The sequence below is a fragment of the Camellia sinensis genome, unplaced genomic scaffold (genome assembly GCF_055761805.1).
Source record: "Camellia sinensis isolate YWXY unplaced genomic scaffold, ASM5576180v1 Unanchor2, whole genome shotgun sequence".
NCBI classification, from domain to species: domain Eukaryota; kingdom Viridiplantae; phylum Streptophyta; class Magnoliopsida; order Ericales; family Theaceae; genus Camellia; species Camellia sinensis.
This window is the reverse complement of record NW_028129079.1, coordinates 19,590,404-19,607,432: the sequence shown is the minus strand read 5'-3', so window position 1 is coordinate 19,607,432 and position 17,029 is coordinate 19,590,404. Positions and strand designations below refer to the sequence as shown.

Genomic DNA, 17,029 nt, shown 5'->3' with positions numbered 1-17,029 from the left:
TCTATGATGCAATGAGCTGTCTCAAGTATTTAAGCAGATCAAGCTCAGCTTGCCTGAAGAACAAAAGGATTTTCAAGTGTGGCTCTAGCTTTAACCAAGCCACACAAATTTAATTTGAACTCGGCTCCAACGAGTTCATTACATATGTTTGCTTGGGACACACATTGGTCCAATACTGTTACACAGTTTTCGTATGGAAGCCTGAACAAATGCATCAAAAGGCAAAGGAAACATAATATTGCATGATGTCAACATAAACAAGTTGCGATTATGCACAGTTACACCTTATCACACCATTAATACACTAGATGAGACCAACCACATTCCCCCCCCCCCCCCTCTCACATTTTATTATATTTTTGGCATGTAATTGAGTACCAATCACATGGGCACTACATGGAACAACAGAAGAGAACAAATTATCAATGTGAACAATAACTTTTTCATATTTGAATACTTTCTTTATGCATAATTGAGTACTAACCACATCGACATACTTTTGAAACAAAAAATAGTTCTAAAAAAATAGGACAAATTATGAATGTGAACAATAACTTTTTTTCATATGCGAATACTTTCTTTATGCATAATTGAGTACTAACCACGTCGCCATATTTTTGAGAAAAAAAAAGAAAAAGGTAATAAAACTCATTCAAAGCTGTGTTGACAATTCAGCTCTCTCTCAATTTCACCTTGAGCTGATCATAACATTTCTCAAGCTAAGGTTGAGAATTGGCTGGCTTATTTAAGGATGAGTTTGAATGATTGCTTTTTAAGCAAGCCCAACATGCCCATAAAAGACTCAGTTCATCTGCAACTCCAAATCTATTTACTCTAGATGCATGAATCCCTATTTAAATCTAAAAGCTTGAGATGCATCAGGGCAATAAATGAATTGCCTATTGCGTAGTTAGTTATAGACATCTCTGTGGTTTCACAAGAATAGCTGAAATTTGAAACATATTCATATTGGAACCATGTTTTGTAGTATTTTGGTCCTCAAGGGGATTGGTGAGTCAAAGGAAGGGTGCTTTGTAAGATGGTGAGATTGCCAAGGGTCCCCTCAAGGGAAAGATAAGGCAATTTGCAAGTGAGATGCAGAAACATGGGTGAAGTTCGGAACTCAAGGATCCATCCTAAATGTTGGAGCAGGGTTGTAAAGTTTCTTTTAATGAGGCCATGAATCAAATGGCTTCCAGGGGTACAACCTGTGTGATGAATACCATGCGGCCTATGTAGTTAAGCACGTTTGTTCTTCCTCCTCAAGAAGATAGAGGAAGAAGGGTGCCACCTGACTGTGTAATAGCATCGAATCTTCAAGGACCAGGCACAAAATTTGGCAATTGAATTACTCATCATAACTTGCCCACATTGTCGAGCCACCATGCCACATCGTCTCTCTGAGAGCCCTGCTCCTAGCCCAAGCAAGCATATTGTATGACGGTACATTTAGAGTAGAAGTGGGGGACATTATGATACAAGCAATAAGAGGGAAAAAAAGAAAATTTGAAGAAATAATAAGTTTGCAAACTGTTTAGTCAATCTAAACTCAAATGGAACAATTGGAACCATGTGTAACCAAGTTTTCCAGTCTCAGTTGAGCCTTATCTTATGGTTAATTAGTATAGGCATTAGTACAGCCGGTTTCCTATATTTTTTTGGTGGTCTATACATTGGGGAGTATGTTGGTCATTCAACATAGACAAAGCCAATATAGCGTTCTAAGACTGCACTTACCAAAATATTTAAAAAATAGCTTTCTAAGATGTGGCTTGGATCAAAATCGGCCCAAAAGCTTGAGTAATTAAGAATTAGTAGTAATAATACATATCAAGGTTTAGCATCCTCAATGGGCATCCTCCTATTGCACATGGTGAGATAAATAACACAAACTAAAGCAAAAATAGTACATAAACACACAGAACAGTGCACACTCACAGACATAATAGGAGAATAGGCATATAAGGAAGTATTGAAACCCATACCACTTGGAAACAAAATATCATACTATAATAGGTCACCAATTGCCTAAAAGCTTGAACTGTTAAGGAATGAACTGAAGAAACTGTATAAAGAGAAATAGCGAATTGTATTATTGATTGATGTATATTGATATCTAATTATTCTGTCTATTACAAATGGTTCCTTATATAGATGTAGGTGTAGTGGAGTAGGTGGTGGTAGGTGAGGAGTAGGTGAGTGTAGTAGGTGAGTGTGTGGTAGGTGATGGTAAGTGTGTGGTAGGTGATGGTAAATTTTAACAGCCCCCCGCAAACTCAAGGAGGATAGGAATTAACCAACTTGAGTTTGGAGAGAGTAACAAAGCAAGAAAAATACATAAAAATAAAAGAGGATAGGAGACACTGTATGGTCGTGTCAGACCATTGGTGAAGACACTGGATGGTGGTGTCATAACGTTGTAGAGGACACTGTATAGTGGTGTCATAACGTTGTAGAGGACACTGTATGGGGGTGTCATAACGTTGTAGAGGACACTGTATGGTGATGTCATAACGGTGTAGAGGACACTGGATGGCGGTGTCAGACCGATGTAGAAGACAGTTTATGGGGTCATGTCGGACCGTTGTAGCAGACAATGTTGTGACAGTTGTTGTGACAGTTTACGGAGTCTTGCTGGACCCTTGTAGAAACTAACCGGAATCAATGTCGGGACAGTTTACAGAGTCTTGTCGGACCCTTGTAGAAACTAACCGGAATCAATGTCGGGACAGTTTACAAAGTCTTGTCGGACCCATGAAGGAGCTAACCGGAATCAATGTCGGGACAGTTTACAGAGTCTTGTTGGACCCTTGTAGAAACTAACCGGAATCAATGTCGGGACAGTTTACAGAGTCTTGTCGGACCCTTAAAAAGTCGCACCCTCAAAAGGCGTGCCCAATCTATCAAAAGGCGTGCCATCAAAAGGCGTGCCCAATCCATAAAAAGGCGTGCTATCAAAAGGCGTGCCCAAGTCATAAAAAGATGTGCCATCAAAAGGCGAGCCAAGTTGTCGGCGAGCGCCGAGCGGCGCATGATGCGCGTGTCTGCCTCTTCGTCAAGGTCTTTATAAATCGAAGCGGAGGCTGAGGCAGAAAACCCGCTAAAAAAACTCTGAAAAAACTCTTCGTTTTGCTGAGAGAGATAGTTTCGTTTGCTGAGAGAGAGAGTCTGTAACACTCCAAAAAATGGCCTCGTCTTCCCGTGGACTGCTCACCCTCTTTCCCGACCTCAACGAGTCAACAAGAGAGATAACTGGTGCGGAGGCCAGTGAACCTCAACCAAACACCTCTGTGTTTGCTCCGTTGAACTTTCCGATGCGGTCGGTGGAGCAAAAAATGGCGGTGCAAACTGATATTGAGGCCAATCAGTATACTCTGAAGTCATGTGTGGAAACCATGACTGCGGTCACAAACTTGTCGAACCGGCTGCAGAGTAGGACAAATGAGGTGCAGCATTTAAACGGCCAACTGGCTCTGCTCCAGCGCATGTATAAGGATGCGCGAGCAGAGATAAGTGTGCTAAAGGCAGAAAATAAGGAGCTGAAGCGGAAGGCCACCGTGATGTTCCGATTTGGAGGTCCGCCATATGCTGCAGTGGAGGAGTATGGGGGAGTGAACGTGCTCGGTGGACAAGGAAACACGGAGGCAGCACCGTCAAGGACTGCCCAGGATGGAGGCAAAAAGAAGAGACCGGCGGCAGAGTAGTGGAAGTGAGGTCGGTGGGTGGCCGTCTGCAGAAAAGAAAACAAATCTGTTGTTGTTGTGATTGTGATCTTGTGTGGTTTCATTTTTTTTTTTTTTTTTGTGGGTGTGGTGTAAAATGTGGATCGGGGTGAACCCCTGAGATGAATAAAATATGGGTTGTTGTGCAAAGTGGTAAATGGTTTTGGGTGTTTTTTTTTTTTTTTTTTTGTGTGGAATATAAAAAATAATAATAAGAAAATGGAAAAAAGGGTGATGCTCACTAACGAGTGGTATAATAATGAAATATTGATGGAAAAGAAAGATAGAAAAAACAAAAAATAAAATAAAATAAAATAAAAGTAGGGATAGAAAAATATATTATAATAAAATATATATATATATATATATCTTTAAAATAAAAGAAAAGTGTGAAATAAAAAGAAAGAGTGGTGTTTGGTCAGACATGGGGTGATCAAAGAGAATAAAAAAGAGATAAAGGGTTTGAAAGTGGAAAATAAAGAAAAGAAAAGAAAAGAAAAGGGGATCATGTGGGTTGATTTTGCTAGCATGTTGTAATATTATAATGGCCATACATGTGCTGCAAGTGGTTTGGTGATAAGTAGTCTGTCTGGCTTGTTTGGTGGAGAGTGGTTTAAAAAAAAAAAAAAAAAAAAGTATGGGTATGTGCAAAAGGTGGTGGATAAGGGGTTGGAAAGTGGTCACCCTGGTGGATGTCCTTGAGTAGAGAGAGAGTAGAAAGAAGAACACATCTTTGGTGTGGGTCAGATCATTGAACTGAACAGAAACCTCAATCCCTCTGTTAATACCACTCATCAGGCCTTTATCCGGATCACAAATGAACAAGCAGGAAGGTTCGATATATCTGCAGAAACCGCACAAGGAATTCCCAAGTTCGATAGCGCTTCCCGTATGAGCCCACATGGGAAGTAAAGATACATGCCTGTTGCTTGTGCTGCCTTACTTTCAGCCATAGTAGATGGATCTTGAACTGAACCAGAGTTTTGAGAGGACGGTTCAATTGACATGTGTGAAAGCCAGTTGAATTGATTGTCTTGTAGCACAAAGGTACCTCTATGATTGGTCTTTAAATTGTCTATCTGCTTCTTGAAGAGCTCAGTCCAGAAATCCTTGCAGATGAACTTGATTGCCTTTAGATGATCACTGAACCGTGGCCGGTCCATCGTATACCTTTCAGAGAGCTGGTGGCCGACGTGATAGCCAATAGCTTCGATCCTTCGAGCAGCGAGCTCTGGCTTGTTGGCGTACAAGTGATTGCAGTAAGAAGAGACTATCTCTGTCATCAGACTCTCTACACAGCTCACTGAAGCAGAGCTTGTAGCACATGAAGCTTGTGTGTTGGCAGTGGTTGACTCATGGTGACCCATGGTGACTTGTCAAGTTTGATTGCGGTTGGAGATGATGGACCAAAAGGTAATGGAGTTGATGGAGGTTTCAATAAGCATGGTTGGGGTCCGGCGGGCGGTGAAGGCAAGGTTGCCGCCCGCCGGAAGGTGAAGATCACCAAGAGCTAACCTTGCTCTGATACCATGTTAAAATTGATGTATAAAGAGAAATAGCGAATTGTATTATTGATTGATGTATATTGATATCTAATTATTCTGTCTATTACAAATGGTTCCTTATATAGATGTAAGTGTAGTGGAGTAGGTGGTGGTAGGTGAGGAGTAGGTGAGTGTAGTAGGTGAGTGTGTGGTAGATGATGGTAAGTGTGTGGTAGGTGATGGTAAATTTTAACAGAAACTATATTAAGCTCCCCTAGATGCGCTATGAAATGATTGTGACTGTTTGACACGTGGACAATTGGATTAATTGTCAAGACTCAAGAATTCATACACAAATTTAACGTATAACCCAATTAAAACTTACATTAAAGTAGGGGTGAAAAGTAGTCAAGCTGAACCAAGTAATGACTTGTTCAAGCTTTGATTATGTTGATCTTTGGCCTTGATAGAGCACAAGGACAAAAGTGAACATTTGTTTGAGCTCGGCTTGCTTTATTATCAAGTATTTCAAGATTGGCTTGATGCCCAATGGAAACTAAATCATATTAGTATTTGCTGAGTGGTTTTGAAGCTAGAGGGTGGTTTGGGTAAATGGGAGATGGAGTTAAAGCACACGCCTGACTTGCTAAAGCTCACAAGACTTGTCTATGAATGTTATCACTTGCACATAAATAATGATTCTACAGAAAAAAAATTAAAAAAATAAAACTTTTCCCCTTCAAAATTGGACTTATTTACATAAAACCAAGTGTCATTCTACACATATTTCATTAACTGATGGTTGAATCTAAGTGTGTTCTTGAACACATGAGATGGGCTGATCTCGCGCAAGACAAATTGCACATTGTTTGAAAATCGACTTGTGAAGAAACCAAGATTGAAATTTAGGCTTGCACTTCTATTGAATTACATCACAAGTTACTCATGAGTTTCAAATGAGCATTTCACAAGCCAAACTCAAGTTACTCATGCGTCACTCAATTCAAATAACAGTGCTACATTAAATGTTTACCAGTATATTTAGTATCGAAAGCTGAACAGATCCTTAATTTAATGAAGGATCATATGCATACATGCGATTTGACAACCAAAGCTTAATAGAGTCTTCAATATGATCTGTGTGTGAAATAAATTGAGTCAAGCCCTATGCGGCAGATTAGCAGTCGAATTTACCATTTCAGAGCAAATTCATGTGAAATTGCAAACTCATTTCTTTTTAAAAAATATTACACAAAAAAATCCTTATCCTTTTTGGATTAATATTGCACTCATTGAAACTTACCTTTCTCAAACAATGCATTAGAGTTTTTTAGTGAGAAAAATCTTAAGAGAATTTTAATGGAGGCCGTCTAATGAAGCTGCAATAAGTGGAGATTGGAGTGAGGACTTCTGTGGAGCACTAGGAAATCAAGAGTTTTTGCGTTGTCAAAGCCATGTGGAGTGGAGCACAATTGAGGAGCTTGGTGAAAGACTGCTAGAGTGATTGAGTTGTAAGTCCTCTTATCTTTAGTCTCTACTTTCCTTTCTTAATCGTATTGGATTTGTTTTGGTTGGGTATGCTCACGGTTTTTCTGTGAAGATAGTTTTCTTCAAGGTTTTCCACATTTAATTGCATCACTCTCATATTCTATTGCTTTTATGCTTAGTTATCTAGTTGCATGATTGATATCCACTACATGAAGGTGACCTAAAAATCGAATTTTAAATTGGTTATATTTCTTAGTAGTTAGTTTAACCTATTCATCCGTTCTAGGCACAATCAGGTTCATCTCTACCATTTCAAAAACCCTAAATTCTTACTGTTTATGCCTACATATGACCTCTATTTAGAACATTCAGCAAGCTTCCACTTTCGAAACCAAACCAATTTTAAAACTTTTTTCCTTCTACAGGCCCTTGAAGACTTCTACCATATAAAATTGTAAAAGCTTTCCACAACTAGTTACAAATTATTTTAAAAAGAAACTTATTAGCTTTGTGTTCACAAGTCAACTTGAGTTGGACACACCATTGCTCAAGCTTGGGTGATTTAATAAACAAGCTAAAAAATAGGCTTAGGCATGTCTCACTTATTTTACAAATGAGTTTGCCTAAGCCCTTTATTTAGTAGAGTCCATGCTACTCACAAATGACTTTGCCCATTGGCAACCCAAAATTTATGTATGTACTACATTGCATGACATCCTTAATCATCTAAACATTTGCAACTAAATCAATAGATTCTGCAATAACTCAGTCCGCTCAAGTGTAGCTAGTTATGTCATAGACATTTCTACATCTGCACAAGGACAAGGCTGGAAGTGGAAATATATTTGTACTAGAGCTAGTTTAAGCTAACATATTTAATTCATTAACTGATTTAAAACTTGCATTTACAGTTTCGTTATACAATAAAAAGCTGGGATTCTAAGAAGTTAATGAATTTAATGAAGGATCATATGCATGTATGTAATTTCACAAACTATAGCAATGGGAAAATGACAACCAGAAGAGATTCCAGCAGCTGAGCCTGCTGCCACAAGAGAAAGCTTCCTTTGAGCGCTTCTATCAAACAAAGTACCAACTCCCTTGGCAATGGATGCACCAATCTCAACACTAGGACCTTCCGGCCCTAGTGAATTCCCCGTCCCAAGGGTAATACATGCAGCCAATGTTTTCAGAATTGGTTCCAGTGCAGCCTTTACATCAGACATAAAAGTAGTTTTTGTAGGGTCCTCTAGAGTACCTCGAAGCTCATTCAACATGCCAACAATTATACCCCCACAAACTGGTACTATAATTACTCTTTCCCGTATTACTTCAACGGGCTCCTCTCTCAACCATGATGCACCTCGATATGGGATCTCACCCCAAAAGAAATCCCGTAATTCATGCACCTAAAAGCATAAACAATATCAATATTCAGCAAGTAATACAGTCCATAATCTTGAAAATAAGATTAGTGGAAGATATACTTACACTACAGATCTTCCATTGGGAATGTAGTAATCAAGCAATCAACACAAGTCACAAGTGAGCTTGAGTGGTGTATTCTTGGGTGCACTAAAATTTTGTGTGAGTGAGGTGTCCTAAAATATTGAGGGTTCGCTTTGTAAGCTTTCTGTGTTTCTGTATATTCAATTGTATATGTGATTACAACCAGACCTTAGATTATATATCCCTAACTCCTAAACCAAAAAGGAAAATACAATCATGCCTCTAATAGAACTCTAAAATCACTCCTCTAATAAGACTCTAATATGTACAACAATAATCATGCCTAATTTGTAAGATTCACAATCTATTCTCACACTCCCATTCAAACTCAAGGTGTTTTAGCAGAAACACTGAGAGTTTGCTGAGAAAAAACTGAAACCGAGCGGTAGTGTGAGTCTTAGTGAAGAAGTCCGCAAGTTGCAAAGCCAAAGAGATGAAAGGAAGCGAGATAGAGGCCGACTACAGATGTTGGCGAACAAAGTGACAATCAATCTCAATATGTTTCGTCCGCTCATGGAAGACAGTATTGTGGGCAATCTGAGCAGCACTGCGATTGTCACAATAGAGAGAGGTCGGAGAAGACTGAGAGACACCCAAATCAGACAAGAGACAACGAAGCTAAACAATTTCAGCAGTGACATGAGCCATAGCACGATACTCAGCTTCAGTAGTAGAACGAGCAACGACTGATTGTTTCTTACTTTTCCAAAAGATCAAGGAATCACCAAGAAACATACAGAAATCAGACGTAGACTTGCGATCAGTAACATCACCAGCCTAATCAAAGTCAACATAAGCCACCAAGTTCAAAGAGGAAGTAGAGGACAACAGTAAGTCCTGAAAGATGGTACCCTTAAAATAGCGCAGAATGCGAACTAAAGCAACCCAATGGATAAAGCGAGGAGCAGAAACGAACTGGCTAACCACATGAACAGCATAAGCAAGATCAGGGCGAGTGACAATCAGATAAACTAAACAGTCCACAAGCTCACGATATAAAGTGGGATCATCTAGAGGGATGCCATCAGTAGAGTTAAGCTTCACATTAAGCTCAATAGGTGTATCAAAAACCTTAGTATCAGTAAGACCAGCACGGTGAATGACTTCATTAGCATACTTAGCCTAAGACAGAAAATACCCTTTGGAGAAAAAGCAACCTCAATACTAAGAAAATACCGTAATGGACCCAGATCTTTCATTTCGAAGGTGCGGAAGAGATGCTGTTTGACCTCAAAGATAGCAGAAGAGTCAGAGCCAATGATGATCATATCATTCACATAGAGTAAGAGAGCAACAAAACCAGCCGATGTATGCTTCAGAAATAAAGCAGAGTCGGAAGCAGAAGGATGAAACCCAAACTCGGTAACAGCAGTCTGAAAGCGATTATACAAAGCACGAGGAGACTGCTTCAAACCATAAAGAGCACGCCAAAGACGACAAACCTGGCCAGAGAAATGGTGAAGGCCAGGGGGAGGACGCATGTAAACCTCCTCAGTGAGATGGCCATTAAGAAAAGTATTCTTAACATCCATCTGATAAAGAGGCCAAGACCGAATAGCAGCGACAGAGATCAAAGCACAGACAATAGTCATCTTGGCAATAGGAGCAAATGTCTCCTCATAATCAATACCATACTCCTAAAGAAAACCTTTGCCAACCAGACGAGCTTTGTAGCGCTCAAGAGACCCATTAGAATGAGTCTTGACTTTGTAGACCCATTTGTAACCAACCAAGTTCTTACCAGCAGGCAACAAAACCAACTCCCAAGTACTAATTTTCTGTAGAGCGGCCAACTCATCCTCCATAGCTTGAACCCAATGAGGATCCTGACATGCCTCCTTGTAAGACTGAGATTCTGAAAAAGAGTGAATAGCAGACAAAAAAGTACAATAGGAAGTAGAAAAACACGTATTAGACCAACCCAACCTGTTTGAAGGATGATGCGCTCGAGTAGGATATCAGTGTTCAGCAAGATCGGTGTCGTCAGAAGCAGGAGGGGTAGAGACAACCGGTGGAGGAGGAACCTTGTGACGAGAATAAACTAATAATAGAGGAGGAGAAGAAGCCGAAGGAGGAGAAGCAACTAGAGGTGAATTAGGAGGAGAAGACAGAACAAGCTCAGGAGGAATAGTGGAGATGTATTCATCAGACGAGACCTCCGAAGGAAATGGATCAATGAGAACCAAATCCTATTTGGAAACTGGAGCAATGAGAGGGGGAAGCTGCAAGTAAGTCTAACGTTCAAGAAAGGCAACATGACAGGAGACATAAAGGCGACGAGTGACAGGATCATAGCAGCGGTAGCCTTTCTAAGTAAGACTGTAACTCAAAAAGACACACAAGACAGACCGGGCGCTAAGTTTGGTCCTATCTTTTACGAGGAAGGAGGACAAAACAAGCAGACCCAAAGACACGCAGGAGGGATAATTGGGAGGTTGGGAATACAGAGCCTCATAAGGGGATTGGCTGGCGAGTAAAGGAGTCGGCATGCGATTAAGGAGGAAAGCAGCTGTAAGAACTGCCTCACCCCAAAATGGTGCCGAAACAGTGGCAAGGAGAAGAAGAGATCAAGCTGTCTCAAGGAGATAACGGTGTTTACACTCAGTACGACCATTTTGGGCAGGTGTATCAGTACAGGAGGTTTGGTGAATGGTGCCCAATTTAGTTAAATACTCACATAATTCAGTTTTAAATTATTCCCCACCCAAGTCAGACCGGAGTATTTTAATTGTGGCCCCAAACTGTGTAGTGATCATTGATTGAAAGGTACAATATATTTGGTAGAAGTCAAATTTATGAGCCATAAGATAAACTTAGATATAACGGGTACAATCATCAACAAATGACATATAATACGCAGAACCCCCTTTAGTGAGAACAGGAAAAGGTCCCCAGACATCAATATGTACAAGAGAAAAAGGGGAAGCAGAAATAGAAGTACTGTTATTAAAGGGCAAAGCTGTCATTTTAGTAAGTTTACACCCTCGACACTCATTAATTTGACTAGGAGAAACTTTACCTAACAATCCTGACTGAGCTAAAGACCGCAAGCGGTCAACAGACAAATGACCTAAGCGAGAATGCCATAAATAAAACTGAAGTAAGGAAAGGTGAGGAGTCATATGATGAGAGGCACCAGAATCAAAAAGCCACACAGATGAAGGGATACCTGAAGAGGATCCAAGCAAACCTGAATGAGGAGAGGTGAGAGCAGAGGCAGATGAAGAGGACTAAGAGGTGGACCAGACATGCTGATGCTGAGCAATTTAAGCACTCAAGGAAACCAAGTCAGGATCAGAAGCCGGGGTAGAGGCAGTATAAGCAACAGGAGGGCAAAAAGTACTCGGAGCAGGACCTCGGGACTGTGGCTGAGGCGTCTGAGAAGACTGAGCAGACTAACGGCCCTTCTTGGGACAGTTGTACTTCCAATGGCCATTTTGATGGCAAAAAGCACACTCATCAGAGGCTAGTGGCCCCTTCTTGGGCTTTGCATTGGCCTGAAGCTATGAGATGGGGGGTTCGGTAGCAGAGGAGACGAAGTAGGAGCCAAGAAGACAGATGATAGAGTCTGACTGGCCGTCTTAAGACGAGTTTCCTGGGAGAGGAGCTCACGAACAATAGCATCCACAGAGGGGAGAGGAGACCGATGAAGGATACCACTATGGACAGCCTCATACTGAGGGGAGAGAGCCGTTAAGAATTGCACTAAATGACCTCGCTCCCGAAACTCAATATAAGCGTCAAGTGTCTTAAGGCTAGATGGTTCTATGAGAGCCAGCTGATCCCAAAGGCCTGTCATCTCAATGTAGAAGTCTTCAATAGACAGATCCTACTGACGAGCTCCCTAAATAGCTGTTTCCAACTCATACCGTTTGGCGAAGTTGGACTACTGATAAACACTTTGAAAGTAATCCCACACCTCTTTGGCAGTACTATATTTAAAGAACATCATCCTGATATGGTCATCCACAGAGTTATGGAACCAGATCAAAACTTGAGCATTATCACAATCCCAAGTGTCACAGGAACTCAGATAGTCTTCTTGTTTGGGATCCGATGGACGAGGAACAGAACCAAAAACATATCCCCATTTTTTTCGACCGAGAAGAAAATTTCTCATAACACTAGACCAATAAGCATAGTTGTCACTTGTAAGCTTGCATTTAATAGCTTGGATTTTATCTTCCGACATTGTAATGAACCAGAAATAAAAGACAAAAAACTGATGGGGCACAGTGATAAAATCCAATAAAGTTGAGGGGTCAACTTGTAATAATCCAAAGTTGAGATAGAGAGGTCAAGGTGGACTGGGTAATAATCCAAAGTTGAGACAGAGAGGTCAAGGTGGACTGAAATCAAAATAGAGAACAAAACCGAAGGTAGAGAGAGCAAAACCGAAAGAGAAGACCAGAGAGAGAGAGCCAACGCAGAGGTCACGAGAGAGTGAGACTATTCTCACACTCTTCTCAAGTATATTATCTTCTCTTGTACTAATGTTTTTTTTACTTTAATAAAAATTCACATTTTGTGAAATTTGTTGTTCTGACTCAACAAGTGAAATTTGATGTATGTGCAAGGGTGCAAAGTGTATTAATCCCTAAGTAAAATACTCCTAATAGTACTAATAACTTTATATTAGTAACCTACTCATCATCTTTTGGTCAGTCCCACATCAACATGATTGCATCAAAATAAAAAGCACACTGAGAAGGTGATGTGTCTGAGTTGAACATGTGTCCAACAATAGTCAAACACTGTCTAAAAGTGTATTATTATTATTATTATTATTTTAGACTCAGACATGCATCGGACACTTGGAGGATACATGTATCCATTACTTAGACATACATGAAACACATTATAAGTTTAAAGAGAATAACTTAGGATCCAATCATAAAAGAAAAACAAAGTAGATTAATACCAATTAAAAACTCTTCCTTCATTAGACTTTAGAAATTAGTGTCATGTTGCCTTGTTTTTATTATCTTTGAATGAAATAATCCAATATATGACAAATAATAAAGAGATAAAAAGTTTTAAATTTGCATGTGTTGTCTTGCATTCTTTAAAAATTGGATTTCAGGTGTCTGTGCTGTGTCATGGGCTCATGTCTATGCTTCTTAGTTCTTAGGCATGAGGAGTTGAAAACTATCAGGACTTTTGCTGCTAAAGAAGGTGAGGGATGTCTTTTGGAAGCTGAGGTTATACAAAATGAAGAATCAAAGGGGGATTTTGATCGCACAGCTCAAATCGAGAAAATTGGCTAGAGACAGAAGGCCAGGGCTTGTGGGCTTGGGTAAATTACACCGCACCTTGCACTTTACACCAAACACCATGATAGGGGAGTTTGCACCAAGCAAACGGGCCGAGCTAGTTGTGGCTGAGGCCTTGTCGTTGGGTTACACGACCGAGTTGGCATAACCGAGGGCAGTTTAGCCGAGGTTCTGAATCACTCGACTGAGTTAGACCAAGGTCTAGAAGTTGGTTTGGCGTGGATCCTTTGCCGAGCTAGGTGAAATGATGGTGCTTCCGACCGGACTAGATGCACCAATTGCACACCAAGGCCGACAAAGGTCAGCGGGGACGAATGGGTATGGCTGAAGAAGTCGGCTATACACCTCAGATTTTAGTTGGTCAAGAGTAATGCAGTTCTAAAGGGCGGACTGTAGCACCCTGCAGGAAGTAACTCGGTAGGGATTTGCTACATGGCCCAATCGGAATGCAAGGAGAGGAATCCACTAAAGCTACGCGTCAATACCGTTTGGCAGTTTGGCCAAATATTGTTTCGCAGTATTGACGCGTACATGTGTACGGAGCAGAGAGGGCAGTACAGCCACGTGTCTAGAAAACGACAAGCAGAGTGGTACGCACAGAAGCTATTTAAATTGTGCAGCACCTCCATACAACAGGTCTGGAACCCTTACACACTGAGACATCTTAGTTATCAGAGCTCTCTCTTTTGTTTTCTCTCCCTAAAACTGTGCTAACTTGACCATCGGAGAGGTATTCCGGCCACCACCCGCCGGATAGCTCACCGTCATTGTGTTCTCAGGTTATCCGGAGTGAAGCAAAGCTTGGACACAAAGAGTATAGAGAGCGACGAATATTTCCTCCCTGTACAATTGGCGTCGTCTGTGGGAACAACCAACCCCGTTGCACTTTCCATCAAGTTGCAAGGTGGCCCTTTCATTAAACTCTCGTCCCTTGTTTGGATAATTGAGGAGGTGAGTAATTGTGGGAATTAGATAGAAATGGTGTAATAAGCCTGTTAAAACTATTTTTTTGTTTGTCATCAAAATTGATGAGTTTTGCTAAAAGAAACCAAAGATGTTGTGTAATTTTGTTGACATAAGATTGGAATAAATAGTAATGGACTCACCGCGTTATTGAAGACCACGACACTGATGCCAGTGAGGAGACCAACAAAGCAGGCGGATATTATAGCTGAATTCCCTAGGGAAAAAGCTTCGCCTACTATCACAGTTGCCACTCTCGGCTGATTATCGTTACCGAATTCACTTTTACCCCCTTCTTGTTGTTGTGGTTGTGGTTGTTGTTGTTGTTTACCGCTGTCATCCTCCTCATCATTGTGAAGGACCGTCTCAGACTGTTGTTTAGCTTCAGGGAGGTCACCCGGAAGCCCGACCCGACCTCTACGCCTGGATTTTGAAATTTTTCTGTGAAATCCACAATTTCCAAGCTTACTACTACTGGGAATGGGAAAGAACGAGCGGTAAATGGAAGAAGACGAATAATAGTGTCCGAAAGAGAAACAGAGTGATGATTTATTGCAGCACGATGCCACGATTAGAGGAACCAAGCGACAATAATACAACGGCGAGCTGGGGAGCTGCAAAACTCGTTGGCAGCCACATGTCGTCAGAACCCCCATTTACACTAGTCTACGATATCTCAGACGGAACCCAAGCCCACCAACACGAACACCAACACGTGTACACATAGGTCATCTTTTTGCAGGGCTGGGCAGAGGTTATTCAAATCGCAGGGCTTTTCCCAAATTAAGGGTTGGTTTGGGATGTTTAAAAAAGTGCACTTTTTAATTTATTGGTTTATATGGGTTGGGTTTGATGTGATGTGTTAGAGAGGTGATGTGATTTAAATAAGATGATATGACTTAAATAGGATAATAACTTTTTGACTTTTTGTATTATTTAGGTCATGCCAAACTTGGCCTAAGTAAAATTAGTAACTTATTGGGAAATTTTTTTTAAGGTCCCTAATAATAATAATTTAGAGGATAAAAGATATCTAAAAAGATAATGTTCATTACGTCTCTGAAATAACTTGGCGCGCATTTTTAATTATTTTGTGGACCAAAATATCCTTGCCAAAATCAACACAGAAACAAACTCATTCCGACATCTGAGTTACATTCCAAACATCCAGCATCTTCATGAACAGGAGAACAGCAGAATTAGGGTTTCAACATCATCTGTACCATCGACATTAGAGCTTCGTTATCTTCTCCAAAAATCATTCTCATTCCTTCCTCACAAATTTCTCTGACCTAAGTTAAAGTTTCGTTTTCACTGCTCATCATCATCTCAGTCCATCTCCGTCACGTCGCATCTTCATCTCGGGCCATATCAGCTCGTCATTCAAGTTTCATCCTAACTCTGGTCAGTTTTTCTACAATACAACTAGATTTTCTCTGGAAACACAGTTAATAGCATTTTATAATAACCTTCCATAAATTAGGGTTTCAATTTCGTAATAAAAAGCTACCTGAATTTGGAAAAAGTTATTTCTGTGTATTTTGAACTTATTCTTCAACATGTTTGTGTGATTTTATCTGTAAATTTCTCTGGCATTTGAATTTCTCTGATTTTTTATTAATGTACGTTTCTTCTTTCAATTTTCTCTGGCATGTTTATTTTGTGTTTCTGTAATATGTATTCTTGAATATGTATTTTTAATTGAAATTTTTTGGTTCCAATGTCTTAAGTTTCTCTGGTATTTTTAATTAGGGTTCCAATGTCTATTGCTTTCTTGCCTCTGTCTACAGGGTGGTATTTATAATTTTCTCTGACCACATCACATCACTTTCCTCCCTTGTGTCTTTGTCATTTTTAATTTTCTCTGGAATTTTAATATTATGGACTGGAATGAATGTTTCTTCTTTGAATTTTCTCTGCCATGTGTACTTTGAGAAAAAGTTATTTCTCTGAATTTTGATCTTATTCTTGAACATGTTTCTGTCATTTTGTCTATGAATTTCTCTGCTTTGTAAATTTCTCTGGAATATGTATCTTTCTCTGCAATGTCTATTACACTCTTGCCCCGTCTAAGTTTCTCTGGTATTTATAATTTTCTCTGACCACATCGCACCACTTTCCTCCCTTGAGTGTCTCTATCATGGTTAATTTTCTCTGGTTGTGTATGTAAATTTCTCTTGCATTTTAATATTATGAATTGAAATTTTCTCTGGAATGGAAATTTCCTCAATAATGTGTAATTTTCTCCAGAATGTGCATTTTTCTCTGGTATGTTTATTTTGTTCAATTCTTGATTTCAATATGGTGTAATTCTCAGTGGCATGTTTACATTACTTTGTTTATTTTATCTTTGCTAATTGTGGAATGGAAATTTTCTTTCGCTTGCCATGTTTACTTTTTTTCTATCATTCATTTTCTCTGGTATGTTTACTTCTATATGTAATTTAAACAATTATTGAAAATTTCTCTCCCATGTTTATGATGCTGTGTTGATTTTCTCTGACATTTAATTTTTAATGTCCAATTTTCTCTGGCATGTCAAATTTTCTCTGGCATGTCCAATTTTCTGTAATTTCCCCTTATTTGTAAT

The 17,029-nt window shown here is 39.9% G+C and overlaps 1 protein-coding gene and 1 pseudogene across 8 annotated transcripts in view; both read right to left on the bottom strand.

Moving 5' to 3' along the window:
• Window positions 1-15,208, bottom strand: part of LOC114275734 (chloride channel protein CLC-e) — a 50,072-nt gene extending 34,864 nt beyond the window's left edge. For 7 of the 8 annotated variants that reach the window (XM_082912082.1, XM_082912083.1, XM_082912085.1 and 4 more), the window contains exons 1-2: window positions 14,583-15,207; window positions 7,713-8,103 (exon numbers count right to left, since the gene is read on the bottom strand). In XM_082912082.1, the coding sequence (XP_082768208.1) occupies window positions 7,713-8,103; window positions 14,583-15,095 (904 nt within the window). In that variant the 5' untranslated portion in view covers window positions 15,096-15,207. Of the gene's footprint in view, window positions 1-7,712; window positions 8,104-14,582 lie in introns of all 8 variants that reach the window. The other variant, XM_082912084.1, reaches the window with a different exon arrangement.
• On the bottom strand, window positions 4,370-5,220 carry LOC145815418 (uncharacterized; annotated as a pseudogene).
• Window positions 15,209-17,029: the final 1,821 nt, after the last annotated feature.